The sequence below is a fragment of the Misgurnus anguillicaudatus genome, chromosome 8 (genome assembly GCF_027580225.2).
Source record: "Misgurnus anguillicaudatus chromosome 8, ASM2758022v2, whole genome shotgun sequence".
Taxonomy (NCBI): domain Eukaryota; kingdom Metazoa; phylum Chordata; class Actinopteri; order Cypriniformes; family Cobitidae; genus Misgurnus; species Misgurnus anguillicaudatus.
In genome coordinates, this window is record NC_073344.2 from 23,854,514 (window position 1) to 23,871,465 (window position 16,952).

Below are 16,952 nucleotides of genomic sequence, written 5' to 3' on the forward strand. Positions count from 1 at the left end.
TTTGCATCTGACAGTCTCTCTCACACGTGGGAAAAAATAGCAACCATAGATTATCCCCCATGGCATTTATCCAATATCGTTCGACGATTGAGCTACAAATGCTCGGGGGTGACGCTTGCCACACTGATTTGCTTTCGACGCCTGCCTGTTGTTGTGTGTCTTTCCGTTTGTGTGTGCTGGTTGTCTCTGGTAGTGTTACCGCTCATCGGTAATGAGGTAATGGCTGCTATCATGGAAGCGGCCGGATAGTAAGAGGAGAACTAGAATACAACAATGCCTCATACGGTCCGAGTTGGCTTTATGGTGTGTTTGTCATCAACCTCTTTCGATTGCTGCTTTAGTGATCCGTGATGGTAAATGATGCTGTCGGATACACAAACAGAGACTGGAGATTTATTTGCTGGGATGTGGGAGTGAAAACAACTGGGATATCGTTGTATTCTATGGGATTGTTGATTTGAAACAATATTTGATGATGACCAAATATTAGACTACATGTGTATGGCATAATGTACTAAAGCATATTGGGTGTTTTGTCTAAAAGGGTGCATCTCATTTAGTTTTTCTATTCTCTTTAAACAACATACGTATATTTGTGTATCTGCTCTCAAATAGGTGACCCCTATTTCAATTGTATCCAGGTTTCATCTGTTGAACGACCAATTCTTGAATTATTTTAATGGTTTGTGTATCTACAGTAAGACATGGTAGGACTGCCGATGGTAAATCAATGACCTGGATCAAATTTCTTATTATAATGTATTAGTCATCTCTTCTTAGCCCTTGTCAAAGGATTGAGTACTGGATTTCTCTTATAACCATACAGAATTATTCTAATTTTGATAATATCTCTACAAACACAACATAGATGATTTACAACACATAGTTTGCAGTACAACCTATTATAATTGCCAATCCAATGTAGTTGCGGCCGGGGACTCTTCCGAGGTGTGCAAATTCAAAATATTTGTGTCATGTGAACCATGTGCATCATGCGTCATGTCAAAATACGCGCCTACTGCACACGCGCCAAAACTGTTTATGATAAAAGAAACGTTCACATACTGTATTTTCCCAGACACAAACTTAACACTGAACTCTGATTATATATGAGATTAAGCTAGTATTTGGCAAACGTGAGCGTCTCTTTTATCATAAAATCCTTTGAAGTGTCTGCAGCTGGCACATATTTTGACATGACGCGTGATGAGCATAGGTTCACATAACATGCCGGACACATATTTTAACATGTTGAGCCACACACAGGGGCGGAGTGGGACCAAAAAATCTACCGGGAAATTTCGTATACCACCGGCCCTCCGTGGTAAAAAAAAATGTCTCGTAGCCTATTTGTAGTTAAACTAGTCTAATACAAATCGTAATCAATTTGCCCAAAAAAAAAAAAACATTTTCATAATATTAATAAAATCATTAAATCATGGCTAATTTCCTAAATGAGTAACTATACAAAATGATACCTGGTTGAAAGACGGAGATGCGCACCTCAATCAGCTATTACATAACAGAGCGAGACCAGAGATGAACGTGCTCATAAACGGAGTAATACGGAATAATTTGAGCATCTTTGAATAACTGTAAGAATATTTCTTTTAAATATAATTTTTGTCATATAAAGTTTTGAGAGATAATAATGTTTTTTCCACGGTTATTGCTTATTGTTTGGCGCATTACCTCAGAGTTTATTTCAGTAATATTGCTTTTTTTCCCGCTAATAATAATACAATTTAAGCCAATCCTGCTTCCTTGTATTTTTATTAATTTCATTATGCTGTTATGTTAATTTATATGTGGATATTTAATGGCATATGAGACGTTCATTGCCATTATATTATCTCGTCTTATATTCAAATCATATCCGGAATAATGTGTGCTTCTTTGAATAACTGTAAGAATACAGTTCATTTGAAAATAATTTTTGTCAAAGTTTTGAGAAATAATAATGTTGTGAGGATATTTATATATTTCAGTTGAATACTCTAGTCTATTAATATGGAAATCTAATAGAAATCTAATAGTAGGAAATATAAAATGTGATACTGCAAAGTTACCCTTCTAAATTTTATTTATTATATATAGCCATATTGAGATAAACCTTTGCAAATGTGATGATTTCATCCATTCAAATTCTGACCACCAGGCTAGAGATTTTAAACATCCTTAATCCACACTTTCTATCAAATAGTCTCCGCTTGATGGATCAATCCGACCGCATATGTACTGAAATAAACAGGTATTCGGCGACGCGGATTTTCACATCAAAGGCCGACAGGCTATGTAATTTGGAGAGGGGCCGTTCAATAATCCCCCTATATTTTTTAAAAATCCTGGCGAACAGGTGGAGCACTTTTATATAGTCTACTGTGTTGAGCAAAGAGGCTGCACAGTTTGACCAGCGGGAAGCGGCCGCACATCAGGCCGCCAGACGGGGTTGCTATATAACTTGCAATGTATTATCCATTATCAGACCGGCCCTCGCAGCCTCAAAACACTACCGGCCCACCGGGAAATGTCCCGACTCTCCCGATGGCCACTCCGCTACTGGCCACACACATGACGGGCTACAGTACATACATGTTGTGATGAGCTTCGCATCCTGCGCCCTCGAAATAGAAGTCACCGCCTGCCACTGATCCAATGCAAGTAGTTTGATTAAGATTACATAATGTCCAATAAAATCAAATAAGACTCCAAAACTCACGATAAGTCTGTGTTAGTCTGTTAGTGTGTTCTGGAAATTCAATAGGAATCCAATAAGGATTCTCTAACATTGGTTACAAAGCATTGAAATTCCATTAGGAATGTTGTTGAAGTATTTTTACTATCCATTCATATATATATATATATATATATATATATATATATATATATATATATATATATATATATATATATATATATATATATATATATATATATGTATATATAGTTACAGCATCTATATTTTGGTTTCTGTCTTTTAGCATTGTATAGGCTAAGTGATGAATGTAAAACATGATCACATTAAGTCCTTAACTTGCTAAATTTGGAGAGAACATGATGAGCCACAGGGCAACTTATGGAAGTATAAAAACATTTTATCACAAGCTCTCTATTATCCATTGATTCTCTATCAAAGCATCTTCTGTCTCCTAATAATCTAAACCACTGCATGCATAGCAGACATGCTTATGAGCCGTTCAGTATGTAAGACATCTGCAGAATCTGATGCTAGAGAAGATTGAATCAGATCTCATAATAAAACATGGCTTTCCTCTGTGCATTCACAGCTGCTTATGTACTATACAGCTGGACGAGCTTCTCAACATATAGCCTTAAAATATCTATGAGAGACAATAGATTGAATTCAGGAAGGAGATCATATGAAAACTCAAATCTCCGGACATATATGACTGTTTTGTTTCAGACTGGAAATAAGTCTGAATATGAGAGGAAGTATACTGATTCCCAGCAGAAGCAGACCGGTGTGATGGAGATATGGGAGATTTATTACATTTGTGAGATTGCTGTGATCATATTGGCCTTGTTTAGCAGTGGTTGAATGAAATGTGATTTGTAATAGCTGATTGTGATAACAATATCGAAAGAGCATGATGACCGTTGCATGATACGTAAAACAAACACCTTATTGAGCCAGAAATAGACTTAGAAAAGCAGTACTCAGTTGTAAGTCAAACCTGATGACCCACATACCCTAAACAGGGCGATGTGCTCAATGTGACTGTATAGAGAAAAGAGCATATATTAAAATTTAATTATTCTGCTGCAGTCAGCTGCACGGCATGCCACTTATGCAGAAGTATGCTCTATTTTATGTAAGGGATAATGTAGAGGCAGCCGGTAGTTATTGGGAAATAAGCCCCGACAGTGTGATCAGGACCCGACGCGAAGCGGAGGGTCTTGTATCACACTGAAGGGGCTTATTTCCCAATAACTACTGGCTGCCTCTACATTATCCCGCTTATTACACGGCTACTTGCCACATAAGAAAAAAAACTGGACATGAATATGAATTTGAAACATTTTATTGGCATATTTGTTTTAAATTAACATTTTTATCCTTCCGCGAAACTTTGCACAGATGCATAAAATGATCGCAATACCTTATTAAGATCCTCTGCTTCATACTTGTCTCCATTTTTTCTCTTTTAGCCAGTCTTTGAGAAGTTTTAATGCCCATTCTGTATTTTTTTGTGTGTCAAGTTCAGTCTCAGTAAGCTGTCTGTGTCTTGTCGTGGTTGTCCATAGTGTTTGTCACAAGATGGCGCCAAACAGACAGTAATCTTTATTGATCTTTATTGGCGCGGAGCGATTTTACTCGTGCAAGTAGTCCGGCTATGCGTTATTATTTTGGAGCGGTTATTATTCGAAAAGAACGAACCTGCAAATGTCTCAACTGACCAATCAGAATCAAGCATTCCAGAGAGCCGTGTAATAAATATGTATATATACTATATTATATATATAAGTAATCTGACTATGGTAATTAACTTATTGTATTTATATAACTGTACAGCTAGTCAATACAATTATTATAATAATATATATATATATATATATATATATATATATTATAATAATTGTATTGACTAGCTGCTGACCTTAGATCAGCATAGGGAATCTCTATGGATAGTTTATAAGACATGTTGCTGATATGTTGTACCTTTTCTTGTTTCTTGATTCTTATAACTTCTTTTTCTGGAAGTTTGATTAATTGCACATGATGACAAACTCATTTATTTGCATGATTTAATGCAGCGATTCTCAAACTTTTTCTGCCATTCCCCACTTTGGAGTTAGGGGAGGGTTTCGAGCCCCAGCTGTCCCCAATCACCCTGCTACAAAATGGTAATCAAGTAGGCTTTAAGTCTAACTGTTGAAATGTATTTAATCACATCATATTGTAAAACATAACCCCATTAAACACTTTCAATAGAGAACATAAACGTGCAAATGTATTATCACTTTGCATTAAAGGCAGAGTCCGCGATGTCGGCAAGGATGTCGGTTAGTAGACACGCTCCTTACTGCTGATTGGCTATAAGTGTGTTTCGGTAGTCGGCCCGTCTCCTTTTCCAAAGCGTTTTTCAAACATCGTGGACTCCGCCTTTAAATAAGTCTTTGTTCCAAAGTAAATAAAATAATAATTAATAATTAGTAAAAAATAATAACTTTTTGGTTGATTAGGTCCACTGTCTATCTTGGTTTTCTTTGCTGCTGCCGAATATCCAGTTTTCTTTTCATTCTGTGTCACAAATGTATCCATTGTTTACTTTATACACACTACAACCTATACCACCTAATAGAGATCACAAAAATGACAAAATGTCCTCCCTTTTGTCACGCCCCTCTTGTAATGTTCCTATTCCCCACCAGTGGGGCCCGCCCCACACTTTGAGAAACGCTGATTTAATGCAAATTCAGATGCTCTTTTTAAAATATTTTAGGTCAAACTCTGGCACAGCTTCAAAACTTATCAAATCCTATCAGTGGTCCATCATGTCACTGAAACACATCAGTGCTGCCATTAGTATTAAACATGTTACCATCATGGGGCGGTTTCCCAGACAGGGATTAGATTAGTCCTAGACTAAACATTTTTAAAGAGCTTTCCAAACTGAAAACAACTTGCACTGACATAACTTTAAATGAGTTCCATTTGTTTTGCCTCAAAATGCACACCAGTAATGTTTTTAGTAAGGCATGTTTGTTAAAACTAATTATATTTCCTAATTAAACTATGGCTTAGTCCTGGCTTAAGATACAGGTAATCCCTGTCTGAGAAACTGCCCCTATATATAGGAGATTGTCTTGACCAGGACCAAACCCCTAAATGCATTGAAGCAACTGCCATGTGATTGGTTGATTAGATCAGTGGTTCTCAAACTGGGGTCCGGGGCCCTCAGGGGGTTCGCGAGATGGTGCCAGGAGGGCCCCAGTTTTATGACATTTTATAAAAACATTAATTTATCATGAATTCTTTGTAATTAAACAAAAAAATAAGGCTACTAACCAACAGCACTACTTTGAATTATTTTATATGTTTTGTATGATTAAAATGTCACATTTTAGCATAAATTTGTCATACATTTTCTTTGGGGGGCCGCGAAGAAATGCACTGTACACAAGGGGGGCCGCACGCTGAAAAAGTTTGAGAACCACTGCATTAGATAATTGCATTAATGAGAAATTGAACAGGTTTTCCTAATAATCCTTTAGGTGAGTGGATATATAAGAGACCACTTTCAGTTTTTCTACTTTTGTTTCATGTTGACAACATTTTTTGCAAAGTTCCTAATAAAAATTATGTTTTTATTTGCATTTATTTACTGAAAAATGTAAATAGTGAAAAAATTGTCAAAATAACAAAAAGACGCAGTGTTTTCATCTTGAATACTGCAAAGAAAACAAGTTTTATATTTATTTTGAAAACAGCCCAATGCTAATGTTTTTGCATGTATTGGAACAATTAAAATGAATACTTGATGGAATAACCTTTTCAATTTTTAATCACATCTTTAATGTGTCTTTGTATCCACTCAGTCTTTTACATTTCTGTTGGGTGACTTTACGCTCATGAGGTTTGCTTTTGCTGGAATTCTGTATATATATATATAATAATTTTTGTTTTTTAATACAATGTAATTAATAAGAACATCATTTTGGAAATGAGATTAGGAGCATTAAAGGTACATTTCTTAAATTGATTTGACATTGATTTGAATCTTTGACATTGACCTTACTCAGTCAATATTAAAGATATCATAATAATATTTTAATAGAACGTTCTTTACATTATGTAGGATGATTTCATGTACAAAAACCCAACAACTTAAGGTGGGGTTTCTCAGACAGGGTCACAGACTTTAACAGCTGTCTTTGTAGTACCACCTGTTTGCGCTTTCTGAATGCTGCATTCAATTGGTCACTGTTGATGTGTTTACAGTAACATGCGACATGCTGTGCAATAAAAATGCATGCCATGAATTATTGTCATCCAGTCACTTCATTAACTAATTCCACCATGTAAGCCTGAAGTGATTTTATTAACTAGAAGACATGGTTATTCTCTCATGGGAATGAATTTGATTGACATGAGATTTGTGGTGTCCAGTAATGCTTGTAAGAGTCTTCTCAACCGCCCTCTCTTTCTGTAAAGCAGTCGGGTCATTAATGATGTCAGTGCGGGCGCCATGCCTAACTGCACCATGGGATTGATTGGCCATGCTGTTGACATGCTGACCGGCTGCCCATGGACGCCAACAATGTACTCCTATGAGCCAAGCAAGAGATGAAGAGATGAAGTGTAGTGTTTTGTTTTTTTTAAATAAGAGGGCGAATTATTGTTATTTTTTATTGAGTGATATATGGCCATCTGGTGATCTCATTATCAGTATTTGGCTTGAAGGTCTGAGATCTTTGTAGAAGAGACTGTTGGGGATTTCTGCTTTGCCTCCAGTTGTTCACCTGCTTTGCAGTTTTTCTAGTTTACAGTCAAATGAACCATCTGGATAAATGATGGAAATGTGTCTAAATAAATGCATACATTTTGACAGATTTCAGTCATTGCAGAAAATAATAAGATGTTATAAAACAAAAAAGTGTTATTAAAAACTATTGATATAAGAAATATAAGAAATATATAAGAAATGAACGAGACGCTGCGTCTCCCTTGCCATACTTCCTGCGTACCTGTTACCCCGTCTTCGGCAATATTTCAGATAGCTAGGGCGTTTTTCAGGTAACCTTTTACACTTCCTGGCTCCCACATCAGCACGCAGGTGACATTATGCCTCACCATTGGTTGAATTTGATATACACTTTCAGACGCACTCACGTCTGGAGGTGTTTCCAAAGCGTCACTACAGCGACGCAGCGCGAGTTCCCTCGAAAGGGAACTATTTTTATGCTAATGTATATGCATAAATGCATAAACGCGTTTTAAAACTGTACTGTATGTTACAATGTACACACATGTGCATTTAATGTTTTACATACCTATTCTGATACAAATTATTACAAATTTTTGTGTTGGTAGATCCAGAATCACAAAGGAAACGAACAGTTCAGAATGTTCTGGATCTCCGACAGAACCTGGAGGAAACCATGTCCAGTCTACGAGGAACCCAGCTGAGCCAAAGGTGAGAGTGAATGAGGACATAACATGTTTATGTTATAAACCATCACAGCCAAACTGATTCATATGAGTCTTTAATAGGGCTGTGAATCTTTGGGTAGACAGCGAATCGATTCGATTCACGATTCAGATGTTTCCGATTCGATTCAAATGAATCGATTCGATAACAATTAAATTTGATTTGATTCGATTATTAACAATTCTGTTCTGTAAATTTTAGTATACATCTGCATCTGAGAAAATAAAAAAAATATTTGGGAAATTCATGACTAGTGATGCATCGATGTATCGGCCGCCGATATTTATCGGCTGAATTTTATCGGCCGATTTTTAATGAATTTGAAACCATGGGAATATCGGCAATAGCACAAGAAAGGCCAATACCGATTGTTTATTAATTAACTGCATAAAGAAATCCATTATATGTAAAAAATGAGTTAATGTTGTTAATAAAATAAATGCTGAATAGCAAAAACCACCTTTGAAGGTTGTCATGCTGTCTTATTATATTTGTTTTAGCTTAATTTGTGCCTCTCTTATTATGTTGGTCAGTTGAATGTTAATTAGATCCAATCCATGTTCAGTTAAAAATTATTTGATGCAGAAATAAACTAGCTAATAGACCAACTGTAATATCGGTATCGTCCAGAAGTTGTCTGTTTAAATCGGTATCGGCCCAAAAAAATCCTATCGGTGCATCCCTATTCATGACCATTTAATAGATTTTCAATAACTTGATTTAATAGCTTAACTTCTTAGGACTCAAAATACAAAGTATTTTAACTTAGATTTACAATGTCTGCAAACTGCAACAGACTTGTCAATCTTTCCATTTACTTTGTGAAAACCGAAGTAATCCCAAACCTTTGATCTCATTTTGGCTGGTGCTTTGCAAATTTCTCCTTGGTGTCCCTCCATTTGTGCACTGTCTGCTGCGTTTATTTAAATGACAGCAAATAGGCGCGCTGCAAATTGAAGATTAGTGACGTAATCCACTGTGCCACTTTATGTCGCAGATGCAAATAATTTAAGATTTATACGGTATTTATTTCTTTTAATTATCCATCGTATTCGTTATATAATCACGATTCATTTGATTTTTAAATATAAAATTAATTATAGACCGAAACAAACTTTAAACCACGTAAACGATGTGTTTACGTGGTTTAAAGGCGGAGTGCACAATGTTTGAAAAACGTTTTGGAAAAGGGAGTCAGGCCGACTACCAAAACACACTTATAGCCAATCAGCAGTAAGGGGCGTGTCTACTAACCGACATCCTTGCCGGGGTTGCGTGTGTGTGGGGCGGGTCTATTAAAAGAAGGTCCAGATTCTACTGGGGTAGGGGCGTGTTTGTTTAGGTGATTTCAAATATCAACATTGGCTTTCAAACATTGTGCACTCCGCCTTTAAGGTAAAAAACACATTATTTTCAACTGTGCATTATTGTTGCTCCACTATGCCCTGCCTTTCTGAAATGCATCGATTTAACAAAGCTATCCAGTGCGTTGTGATTGGCCGAATACCTCAACTGTGTTATGGAAATGTTAAACCCTTACCATATTTGGAATATCAGCTCCCAAAGCATGCCTTCTTTCTTTGCGTATACATTTGACTGGTGTTATGCAAATCTTTCCACACAGTGGCGTAGATATGTGGGTGTGTGTTTGAATGAGGTGTTTTATGAAGGTGTGGATGAGCCTTCACTTTTATAAAGAATATCTTTTTGGGTTTGAGACTTTAATCTTTGTGACTTTACTGATCTTCTATATGCACAAACAGCTTTTAACACTCCAAAGACAATGAAAAACATGAACGCGCATCATATGACCCCTTTAAAGCTTTTACACATGGAGAATGAGAGTGTGCATGAAAATGAATGAGTTTAATATATCAAAAAGCTCAAATATGTTCTTCATCTCAAGTAATTATTTTTTATAAAGGATGTGCTTACACAGCAAAAGTGGCATCCATGCTTGCTTTCATCTCTCTACGTTCATCTATTCTGAGCCCTGAAGACCTTAACCTATCTTTCATCCACACATCAAACATTTACCTGCAGGGAAACCATTCGCTATAGTGCAGTACTACCACAGTTCCAGAATACCTATATTTATTGTGGTGATAAGTGCGCTTAAACAGGTAAAAATCTCTGTCTGGTTGGTTGCTATTCAACATTCCAGCATACACATGTTTTAAATACAATAAGAGTGAATAACAATTTCTCCATCTCTAAACCACAGCAATGGATATGCATATGGCTTTATATGGGTCACTCACATCAATCCTAATATTTTTTTGATAATGTGAGAAACGTTACACATCAGCGGTATTGATCGTGCGGCTAATGTTCCTCCATTTTGAATGTAGGTTTTATGAAATGTGATGGAGCGGCTTAAATATGATTCATACTAGAGCATCCGCGCTCAAACCCCAGATGAACACAGACTCTACTCTGCATATCATGAGCTTGACTGTAATGTGAGATTTCTGGTATTATTGAAGTAAATGTGTGGCTCACAGGGTTGTGATTGTAGTTATATTTTTAAAATGTTTTAGTTCAGACCGGCTGTACATGCTACATTTGTGTTAATGGCTGAATGTGTGCTCGCATGAAAGGTTTCTGTAATTGTAAATAATTACTAAACCACATGGAAGCTTTTTTACATGCTGGTTTTGTTGAGGAAACTGTTTTGCAGGCATTATGCTTTAGACTTTTTTTTAACAAAACAGGCAATTATTTCTTTATGCTTTCATAAACCCGATCTGTGCACCACAGTATCATAGAAATGTTAAGGTTGGTTTTTGACTTGGTTTCTGTATTCGAACGGTTGAATGCACAAACTATACTTTATTTGACTCGTACGTGTACACAGGCATTCAACGCATGCACATTGCGACCAAATGCAATGCATCTCCTGGGCTACATACTACATTATACATATCACTGTAAAAAAATGCAGCATTAAGTTAAAACAACTTGGTTTTGCTAGTCTGCTCACTGTTTACGGACCCTCACGTACGCCTAAAAAAATTGAACATACGGTACTTCGTCTTTAACTTGTAACCACCTGAATCATCTAAGCATCATGCCATCAGCTTTCTTTTAGTCGAACAGCACTCACAGTTTGTTTTTAGGTCCATCCTCTCTGTCCTGAAGTTTGTAATGGGAAAACCTGGCCACGGAGAGGGCAGAAACTTTGCTTTGGCTTTAGTAGCATGTGATGTGGCATCAAGAGAGAATAGAAAGCAAATCACGGGTTTGGGATACAGAGTCTGTAAAATATAGTTGTAAAGTTGTTTGAAGGCGCACAGCATGAAACATTTCTTCTGCAATTTTGTTCTCCAGCTTTATGATCTTCAGCTAACAATGCCAAGATCTCTGCTGTGTGAAACAAACAAAAAAGACAAATGCAAAGGAAAGAAAAGCAAAGGAAAGAAAAATCACAAATGCAAATATCATATGTGTCTCTCTTAGACAACATTGTGAACAAATGAAGAGTTGCTTGAACATCTCCAGATGTTTCCCCTTAGCATAAGACCCCAATAATGTCAGGCGTGTCTCTTCTAGAATTTCAGAAGAGATCTCAATGGCCTGGACTATGCTCAGATTTGCAATCAATTATATGAGCTATGCCATCCACAATCCTTTGAAAGCTTTGTTCTCTTACTGTATTTCATGCATTGCCCCATTTGTTTCTGTATGTAATGCATTTCAGGAGTAGCATCTGAGACAATGTGCTCCTTTTAATTAAATGTGAATTGCAACCTTTCAGCAAATAGTTTTTCTAAGTTTTCTGAGAACTAAGTTGCAGAGCTATATCAAGCAAATAATTGACTAGATGTGTAAAACTGACACGATAGCAGAATAAATTACACAACTGGCAGGGGAACAATTATTTGGTATTAGCCACCCTGTCGCTTGGGGTTGAGGTTAGATTTTGGGCTTGGGTTAGGAAGGATGTCATTTTATGTAAATGTTTCTCATTTTTTTTAAACCATTGCCGCTTGGGGTTAGATTTGGTGTTTGGGTTAGGATGTCTGAAATGTAACAGAAAGTCGCTTTAACCCCAAACGACAATGGTAAAAAAAGAAAAAAAGACAAACCAATAAATAAAATGACACAAAAAAGAAAGTCTTGCTCGGGGGACATAAAAAACAATATATAGAAATGTGCTGTGTGACACAAAAGAACATTCGTGCTCATTGACACGGGGGAAAAAAAAGGAAAATCGTGGGTGATTCTTGTGAAATTATGAGGTGTCATGAAACATTTTGATAAAAAAGTAAATGCAAGGTAAGAGTATCAAAATAAGAAGCATACAGTTACATCTCTTCACATACTATTTTACACATGATTTTAAATGACATCATACAAACCAATTTTGTTGTTTTTTCTACATTTAAGGGGAACGTTTTCATTACCACAACGTGTCCATGACTGGATTTGGGTTCTTTGACATGGAAATATTTATTATTAAAAAATCTAAAAAATAAAAAGCTTCAGTGCATGCTATACTATAAACATTTACAGTAAAGAAACATGTGGTATTTGGTGATCATTGAATCAGGAATATAAATGTGTCCAAGAAAAAATTTCTCATCCTCCGCAACAATTTTCAATTATTGTTTAAGCCCTCAAGGAACTAATATTTTCAAAAAAAATTGTTGGAAGGGACATAATTAACTGTGACACACAAGATGGCTACCAGGTAAGCAGTTCTTATTTTTTCTCTCCAGATAAAATTTTTTATTTTGTTTGTCATAGTACCTAGACAACTTTTTAGTTCTCATTACCATAAACATGAGTTTGTAAATGCAAAGATTTAATGTAATATCATGTTGCGGTAATTTATTATAACAAAAATGTAAATAATTTTATAGAAAATATGTTTTAAATCCTCTAAAAATAATGGTAGTAAGTTCAGAACTTAATCTTATATGTGCAAAACAAAATTGGCTTCAAGGTTTTTTTTTATTCTGATGCTGGACACGGATTTCGTGAGAATCACCCAAATATATAAATCAATTATTAACAAATCAAAGGACAGAAATAACATTGACCAAGTAATCTACAGTATTACCACGAGTATAATGCACACAAACACAAAGCCAGAGGATGCATTTGTTAGTGTAACCCACTTGCTAAAGGACAATGTGCTTTGTATGTTACACCTTGCGTACATTCGGATCATATTTAAGATCATGGTTAAAACCACTTTAGAGGGACTTCAGAGCTGTCTGATAAATTATACTGGGAGAAGAAGTTAAAAATAGCTGCTTGGATGCTCATGTGGTTGTGTACTGTATATATTATGCTGGTACATCTGGTTTAACCTCTATAGAAGAATGTTACTGAATACTCAAATCATGAATCATGCATGAGGTCCTTTGGTCTTGATCGGATTCAACAATTTATTCAGCGTAAAATGTCGGTGTCCTCACCTGATTTTTAAGTAGCTCAGACAGTCAAACGTTTATGAACCAGCGTGACAGCTCAAATTGATAGACTTTAGTCATTTCAGTGCATTAATTATATTTCTCTGTCCACTTTCAGCTGTCTGGAGAGCAGCATCTGCTACGACAGCGACGAAACCAACGCCCGTAGCATCTCCAGCCTCTCCAACCGCTCCTCGCCTCTCTCCTGGCGTTACGGGCAGTCCAGTCCCCGCCTGCAGGCCGGCGATGCCCCTTCCTCAACCGGAAGCAGCTATTTGGCAGGCACGAAGACCTCGTCTCAGTACACATCTCACACGATGCCCGCGCGCTGCACCGGCAATCTGGGCCGCGCGTCTCACAGCGAGTTCATCGAAAGCCTGGACGCTGGAGATGGTGACCTCAAGTGTGGCTATCTGAGCGACTCTGACTTGCTTGGCAAAAGCTTGCATGATGAAGATGATGATGATAATCTGGCCAATGGGTGAGTGTTTTCATGTGTGGGTGTGGCTTTGGTAGGTTTATGTTTGTTCGCTTAATACTTTAAAATTTGTCACGAGAGAAAAGCAGTCATGCAGGGTGAATCAACAAAAAAATGGACTTTAGCGAGTTTATCAATAATGCTCATCGCTAACCATCGGCTTGGTGCCCTGCTGAAAAAAACAGCATAACAGCAAGACTGTTGAGTTTTGGTGCTGGTTTGCTAGTGAGCAACAGCTAAACCAGCATCAGCACCAGCATTAGCACCACCTAAACCAGCACCAAACCAGAATTAGCACCAGCATCCCATGCTGGTCATACCAGCAAGACCAGCATATGTTTTGTTTTGGTGCTGGTTTGCTAGTGAGCAACAGCTAAACCAGCATCAGCACCAGCATTAGCACCATCTTAACCAGCACCAAACCAGCATTAGCACCAGCATCCCATGCTGGTCATACCAGCAAGACCAGCATATGTTGTGTTTTGGTGCTGGTATTCTGGTGACCACCAACTAAACCAGCATTAAACCAGCATAATTCCCATGCTGGTTTGATGCTGTTTTTTTCAGCAGGTGTGTACCGGGCTTAAGATCTCCCTGAAAGTTTATATGTATCATGCAAATGTCCTCTGAACTTTTCTGTTTAGTCATAGTAGCGGACCTACTGAATTTCTAATCACCCAGTCATCTGGTTTATGTCTTTCTGCAAGGTCGAGCCATTTGCTAGGTCTCCAATTATTCAGCTTACCCAACCATACCCTATTCCCACCATTATTTGCATACCAGAGGAGTGAACATGTGTTTCCCTTGACAGCAGGTGTCTGATCTCAGTATGCAAACCTGCATATCCTCGCCCGTCACGTTTCATTGGACTGGTTTTTAAGGATAGCCACTCCTTTTTTGACCTCAACTGTCTTGCTTTCTGGTTCCTATCTCTCGCTTGTTTAAAAGCGTAATTATCAGCGAAGCTCGGTCACACACCCAAATGCATAGACGTACGCATATTGGTATGATGAAATCCAGGACAGTTCTCCCGGGTAGGAATGGGGCTTTATCTGGGAAGCTCATGCTGAGGGATTTAGAAAGTGCCGCATGACGGCACCCGATCAGAGCCAGACCTCGTTTTCATTTTCTACTGAGGAGAGACGTACGTAAGGTAAAAGTAAAACACTTACTACAGAAATATAGTATGAATCTTGTACAGTAATTTGTGCAAAAAAGGTCAAGAGGAACATAAAAACAAAATCAATAAAGATGATAAAGCACTTTCTATTTCCTTACAGTAAAGAATCTTGGTATTACCATAAAAACATTTACTTTTGCATTTGCTGCTGCTGATATTTGTGAACTGGCTTGCATGGCGCAAACATGTTTAACATCAAAATGACATCGCTTATAAAACGAACACGTGAAGAACATGATCTGTTTGAGAGCATCAGATTTGATATGGTTACATTTTGATGAAATCTAATATGTCGCTGTCTTCTGGCTCCGGTGCTTTTGTTAGCCTGTACAGTAAATGTGTTTTCATATGGACATGCAGCTCTACATGTATCTCAAGAACCAATGAAAAGATAAATTGCTAGTTTATGTCAGGTTTTCTGATTGGCTTACCTAAAAAATGTGGGTTGCTTTTTATGGGTTGCGGTTTAAGAGTCGAGAGACAGGATTGGTTCTTCACATACACGTACTTGTGTTTTTAATAAGGACAAGTTATCCATGATATAAATAAAAAAATAATCCTTAAATTCAGTCTGGGATGTTCTCCAACAGATTAGCATGCTTTACTACAGTATCATGCTCATGTTATTATTAATAATACTGTGCTTTTATTGTTTCAGTATTATATAACGTTTCATGGTTTGTGGCGTATCGGTCATATGTGATGTAGAATTGCATTTGTGAAAGTCTCAGTGGTAACCATGGAGACGGTGAGGAGATGAAGGGAAAAGGTGAGGTTCCCACGCAGATGCTTCAGTCTTCCATGATCGATCCTGTAGCCTTGTCTGTGTGTATGGAAGCTCCACATTGACTTTCTTAACCATGGTACAATGATTTATCAGATGTTTACTTTGATTTTTAATTTTATGCATTTGGCAGATGCTTTTATCCAAAACGACTTGTAGTGCATTCAAGGTTTATATTCGATCAATATGTGTGTTCCCTGGGAATCAAACCTATAACCTTTTGTGCTGTTAATGCAATTTTCTACCACCGAGCTATACAGGACCACTATGGGGTGGTTTCCCGGACAGAGCTTATCCTAGTCCCAGAATAAAATGCATGTTTTAAGTTAAGCTGCCTTAACTTAAAAAAACTTGTACTGACATATACTAACATATTTCAGAGCCATGCTTTGGTTGTAGTAGGACTTTTAAGGTGTTTTTACAAACAAACCTTACAAAAAACAATATGTGTGTGCATCTTGAGGTGTTTTTAAATAAGGCAGCTCAAACATGCTTTTTAGTCTGGGATTAGGATAAGCCCCGTCCAGGAAAACCAATGCTATCTCACAATAAGTGTACATATAGTGGTGTTTCCCCAGACTGCTCTCACGTGAATTCGTACATATTTTACGAGTTGGCTAATTCGTATTAATTCATACGACCACATTTGTAAGTTTTTGTACGACTTGCCTTGACCCCTGTGATGTTGGGGTTAGGTGCGAGGTTAGGAGTTGGGTTTCGTTGTTGTTTTTTTCATGAGAATCATACGTTTTTGCACAATTAACTATGTATTACGAAATAGCCAACTCGTAAAATATGTATGAATTCTCGTGAGATCAGGCTGGGAAAACGCCCCTATATGTACACTTATTGTATTTAGCATGTTGTGTGACATCAAATTTATGTTACTTAAAACATTCAAAATGGCCGCAATGTT

At 37.2% G+C, this 16,952-nt stretch overlaps 1 protein-coding gene across 1 annotated transcript in view; it reads left to right on the forward strand.

Annotated features, from left to right (window-relative positions):
- The window catches only part of nav1b (neuron navigator 1b), a 70,381-nt gene that overhangs the window by 1,261 nt on the left and 52,168 nt on the right, over positions 1-16,952 (forward strand). Inside the window, exons 2-3 of the mRNA XM_073870508.1 lie at positions 8,057-8,159; positions 13,713-14,075. Coding sequence (XP_073726609.1) covers positions 8,057-8,159; positions 13,713-14,075 — 466 coding nt within the window. The remainder of the gene's footprint in view (positions 1-8,056; positions 8,160-13,712; positions 14,076-16,952) is intronic.